The following is a 6,000-nucleotide window of genomic DNA, read 5'->3' as shown; positions in this document are numbered from 1 at the left end:
TTTTCAAGTTGTGTTTGTTTGTTGTTGTTGTTATGTCTTACACTGTGTGCAATGACTTTATTCCCTTTGTCCTTACAGGTCCACTATCTGTCTGTGAGGTTCAATCGCTGTGTCCTGTGGGGTTGCATTGTGGAACTCTACATGCATTTACTTGGCACACCTTTACAACGCAGTCACTACCCAGACTGCAACATTACCACACATTACTTTGCCATGGAAGTCATTACAATGACTTGCCTTAGGGGGCCGCTGGACTTTGGAGTAGTATAAATTACTGTTCCAAATTCAGTTTACGCAACAGTAAGGAAGGTGTTGGACTTAAAATCCAACACCAGTCCAACAATGCGCCCTCTAAAGTAACCCTGGGCGTAGCACTATGCTACACTCGCGTAGTTTGCGCAACTACGCGCTACACGAATTGCACGTAGCACGATGCAAAAACACATACCGTAGTGGGCATTTTTTGCTTGCTCGCGGTCCTCAACGTCAAGTTGGTGACCGTGAGTGAGCAAAATAACATCCTGGCAAGACCTTTTCCTCTTTCGCGATCAGCAACATCAAGTTGCCGATCGCGAGCGTGGAAAATAAACCTCCCGGTGAGATTCTCAACGTGGGGAGGTCAGGTTTCTCATTGCGAGTGGTCACGTATGCTCGTGACCGCTCGCGATGAGAAACTACCAGTCCCCATTGAGAAAGCTGCCGCTCGAGTACAAATCTACTCGAGCAGCAGAAAATGACCACTTGCACTGTGCAAGATGCGGTTTGCAATGATTGCACAGTGCGGACAAGTATCCGGCACTGTGCAATCAGTGCGAACAGCATTTTGCACAGTGCACTACGCAGTTCGTGTAGCTACGCACAGCTTGCGTAGTGCAAAGTGCACTTCGCGTAGCTACACGTAGCGCTACTATGCAAACTACGTCCGGGGTAACTCTAAAGGAAGTCGTTGTAATGACTTGCGGGGTGTAGGAATGTGTGGTAACGTCGCAGTCAGGGTAGTGGCTTAATTGTAAAGGCAGGTCGTGTTCTGACTGCAGGGTAAATGTTGTTTTCGCACCTGTGGTCTTGACTTTTATTGTCTCCCCAACTATACACATCAATATATGTGAATTTGTTTCTTGTAATGCTAGGTGTTCCTGTAGATACCTTTTTTGTATATCACTCAAACATCTGTCCTATCCATACCTTATCTGACTTTATTTTATAGCTATCTCCTTTTTCCGGGGAGGTGGGTCCTTAGACGTTCTCCACATATACACTCGGCCACCCTCCATGTTTACTACTATTGTTTTCTTATTTTCTCTGTGCCCAGATGGTTAAAGTCTTTCAACTTGTTGCCATCTCTTCTACTTCAAAATATAGGAGTTCTTAGAGCTTTCATGCATGTTTCTCTTTACCATTCCTTCCCTTTATGCTTGTTTATTCTATTCTATCCTCTCTCTTGCTTTCATTATCCACTCCCAGTCTTCTAGATTTCTTATGCATTTCCATATGATTGCCTTTTGGATGATCTCCTATTTTTTCTCAACTATGAAGTTGATTCATATTCTTTTTCTCCTGACTGTGTAACATGAGTTAATGTATGCATTGTCTCTTGGAATGTAAAGGGTCTGGTAACCTTATTTAAAAAAGGTGGGTTCTGACTCATTCATCTAGGCTTAAGTGTCCGATTGCTCTACTGCAAGAAATGTATCATTCTAAACAAATATATGAATTCTCTAAAGAGAAAATGGGTGAGGTATGTTTCCTATTGTTCAGCTACTAAACATAAAAGTGGTGTAATTATTTTGTTTCATAAATCATTATCTCTGGACATCAACAAGGAAGCTCGAGGTGAGGGGGGAAGATTGCTTCTTTTGACTCTAAATATTATTAATGTACGAATCTCTACATGCAGTGTTTATGGTCCTACAGGTGTAGATTTTCAATTCTGAAATAACTTTTCTACTTTGTTTTCATGCCCACAGGATAACTTTATTGTAGGGGGGACTGCAATCAACTTTGGACTGTTTCATTGTTTGGCGCTCTCAGTCCAAATATATTCCCAAAATTCAAAAATCTTTTACAAAGGCTCGTCTCTCTCAAATTTGACTGATGTCTGAAAGACTTTGCATCTTGATTATTGTTATTTACCATTTACTCCCCTGTACATCAATTGAATTACATGACTGACTATATTTTTGTCACCCACAAACTTTTACATTCTCTGGCAGAGATCAAAATTGGTTTCAACCATATTTATGACCAGGCCACAGTTATAACTCACATTGATTTATTACAGCAGCATGCATGCACCAATATATGGAGATTTTATAATAATGTATAACAGGACAACACATTTGTAGAATTTCTTCGACAATTTTCTAATGAATTTATTAATTTAAATTTAAACTCTGATACTACTGTGACATATGACTGGAATGCTTATAGAGCAGCTGCTAAGGATTTATTGTAGACTATATCGCCTCCTAGAAAAAATCAGCTCTTAAGGAAACCCCTGTTTTTCAAAAAAAGAAGACACAGGTCTACTGCTGCTGGTTCAGATTCTGGAGCGGTAAATGGTTTGTATGGTGCAGGTGTTTGTGAGTAGATTTTGATCATGGGTGTGTTGACGGATGTATCTACTGTAGGAAACACAGACTGCCATTACTGTCCCAAGTCACAAGTGTCCCTCTGTCTCACTCTGACGACAGACAGTTTAAATATGGCAGATGCATACCAATATTGATGGAGTAGGGTCCATCTATGCTGTATGGGGGACTTAATTTGGAGAACTGAGGTCCAGTCAAAGGACTATCTTCCCGCATGACAGATGGCCAATCCCTAAATATGATGAACAGATATCTGCCTGCCTGATGGATGGATCATTCCCTCCATGAAAGAGGAATGACGGTCCATCCACCTAACTCTAGATTTCACCCAGTATTCCTTAAATAGGTGAGTGTTTAGTGTCCTGAGAAAGTGACATGGATCTGACACCAAAACTCATTTTTATCCTTTTGTTATTTGTACAATTGCTCCAAATAACATGTGTTATTGGGCCACATTTATTTTCATAGGCTTTGCTAATGCTTGTATGTAGTGGTGTGGCAAGCTTTGTAATACATTTGGGAGACAATGAAAATAATAACAGAAATGTTTTGTGGACATGGTTTTAATAACAGTAAGCAAGTGATACTCTTTAGCAACTCTGAAATTTATATAAATAAACTTGGTAAAAATTGCATATGAATGTTAAATACTCTTCTTCGGTAACACATTGTTGGTATAGGGCCAGCTATAATATTAGATATTAGAGAAAATCTAATGACCATCTAATTCCCCGCAAACTGATGCAAAGTTTTTCAGATTACCAATCAGTTTGACAACAATAACTCATAATTTTTCGACATGTCCATGGATGTTCACAAGAAGTCTAAGGTTGTAGGTAAAAAGGAGGTATGTATGGTCATGCACTACCGGTCCTTTTTGTGTCTGTTAAGAGACAGCACAATATGCCATACTCTGCAGAGCCAATCCTTACTCAAGATTAGATGGCTTCACAATTTGTTGCTTTCCTTCTTTTACGTGGTTGACCTTTTTGGTTTGCCATTAGTAGACTTGTCATACTTCCTGCTCCAACACAGCATTGCTAACAGAGCCACATTTAAATAACACAAGCTTGCTGCCTTTGTGTGTCACCTACATTTACAGGCAGGACTTACCTTAAATTTCAACAAAGCTGTTCCTAATTTTAAATGTGTTCTTTTGCAAATTCTACCGCAATAAAAAATACATGTTCTCAAATTCCATTTGCTAGAGGAATCATCTGCCAGCTCTGATTCTGTGACCAGCATTAGGATTTGGGATTTCCGAACCCCAAATGCATTTACCTCCATACTTATGGTGAATTTAGATGCTTTGTGTACCATGTGCTAGATGTGACCATTTTGTTTATCCAACTATATAACAGTAGATTACACACTGAAATAAAGCATCTTTTTTGGAAATACACTTTGCAGAAAATAAAATCTGTTTGATCTCTCATAATGTTGTGGTTTGTTTATGTCTCCAGGTCTTTTTTCCAACTTTAACAAAGGTGCTTTGGAGTTATGGAACTGTTTAATCAAACTTCCTTAACTGGATTTTTGATTCTGGGGCTATCACAAAATCCTCTTCTTCAGATCCCACTTGTCATTATATTTTCACTCCTGTATATAATGACTCTGCATGGAAACCTTGTCATTATTACCATAATATGTTTTGACAAACATCTGCAAACACCAATGTATTACTTTCTCTTGAACTTGTCTTTTCTGGACATTGGATTCACGTCAGTCACAATCCCGAAAATGTTGTCAGTCTGTTCAACAGGCGACAAATCCATCAGCTTCTCTGCATGCATTCTTCAGTTCTATCTTTGCTTTTCCTTGTTGAGCACAGAGTTCTTCTTGCTTTCTGTCATGGCATTAGACAGGTACGTTGCTATATGCAACCCTTTACGATATACAGTCATAATGAGCAAGAGAGCTGTGGCATTGCTGGCTGTTGCCTCTTGGATGCTTGGATTTCTGAACATCATCCCACATACTCTGTTTATATCAAATTCATCCTTTTGTGGATCCAATGAAATCAAACACTTCTTTTGTGATTTCACTTCTCTTCTGAAACTCTCTTGCACAGATCCATACTACATCAATATTGCAACCTTTTGTTTAGGTGCTATTTCAGGACTGGGCCCATTTACGTTAACAATAACTTCATATGTGTTGATTGTCTCAAATATAATGAAGCTGCCCTCTGCCAGAGGGAGACAGAAATCATTCTCCACGTGTTCCTCTCACCTGACTACTGTTGTTTTGTTCTACGGGACTGAGCTTGGTCTTTATATGAGACCCACTTCAGGCCTTTCCTTGGAAAAAGACAAGTTCTTTGCAGTACTGTTTACTGTTGTCATTCCTGTATTGAATCCCATTGTTTACAGTTTAAGAAACCAGGATGTAAAAAGAGCTGTGACAAAAATTAGACGAAAAATATTGTACAGAGATACTATGCTGCATTAAGCTGTGTGACTAAATAAATTCAATATGGCCCATCTCCCAGTGCATGAAAAATAATAGATAAATTCTACTATGGCAATAAACCTTATATATAATCATAAATATCCACATGGAGACTTCTCCCTTTTTCTAACATAATGTTTTAGTATCGGCAGTCACCTCATGTGGTGACACCAAGCTTGATTCTATGTCCATGACAGATGTGCCTCTACAGGCCACAGCACTGACGTGGTGGTGCTCTGTCATGGGTGATGTTTACAAAGTGCTCAAATGGGAGGTGCCGGAACAGTCGTCCTATCAGATCTTTACATTTCCACCATTGACTATAACAATGCAATGAAGACATTCCCAATAATATTGTTTACAGGCCTTGTGTTTCACTCGATCTGCTCTTTTGCAGCTAACAGAGACCATATAGTGTGCTCCTCTTTTGCCTCCTGCACCTAAAATTTAGGAGGTGTTGTCCAGGAAAGGGTCAATTGATCTATGGGAAATGCATATTTTACATCAGACAACTTGTGATTGGGTTAGGGCTGTGTTAGCATTCCCAAAACACCAACTTTGATTTGTGGGCATTGACTAAGTGTCTTCCACTCGATGATGGATGTCCTTCAACTTTCTGAATTTGAAATTGCAAAAAGAAGAGCGTCTCTCACCTACAATTAGAAGCAACATTTTAAGGTGTTTTATCCCTACAACCTTGACATCCAGACTGGCCTGGCCCTAGAAGTATTTACTGAACTGTTTTTTTCAAGCCAGTTGCTTTCCCTAGATAAACCAATACCCCCTTCCTTCCTGCCTATGCCTGCTTCCCAAGGCCCCTTTTTTGCACCCTCCCTCTCTCCTTTTTAATCATGCTAAGATGCTGGGTTGAGACTGGGGTCCAATCAAAATCACACTGAGGAGCCAAAGGAGACAGTCCTAAGTAACAGCATATCACTCCCTACCAATACATGAGACT

General features: G+C 39.8%; 1 protein-coding gene across 1 annotated transcript; it reads left to right on the top strand.

The window, feature by feature from the left end:
• The first annotated feature begins 4,091 nt into the window (after window positions 1–4,091).
• On the top strand, window positions 4,092–5,042 carry LOC146813391 (olfactory receptor 5AP2-like). The gene has a single exon (XM_085615412.1). It carries the CDS (start codon window positions 4,092–4,094, stop codon window positions 5,040–5,042), a length of 951 nt encoding a protein of 316 aa, XP_085471538.1.
• The last annotated feature ends 958 nt before the right edge of the window (window positions 5,043–6,000 follow it).

This window comes from Triturus cristatus, chromosome 7 (genome assembly GCF_964204655.1).
Source record: "Triturus cristatus chromosome 7, aTriCri1.1, whole genome shotgun sequence".
NCBI lineage: Eukaryota > Metazoa > Chordata > Amphibia > Caudata > Salamandridae > Triturus > Triturus cristatus.
Note: the sequence above shows the minus strand (reverse complement) of the source record. Positions and strands in the feature narration are given on the sequence as shown.

What these genes read in the sequence shown, in the direction of transcription:
- LOC146813391 (XM_085615412.1), top strand. Translation starts at nt 4,092, where the DNA reads ATGGAACTGTTTAATCAAACTTCCTTAACTGGATTTTTGATTCTGGGG.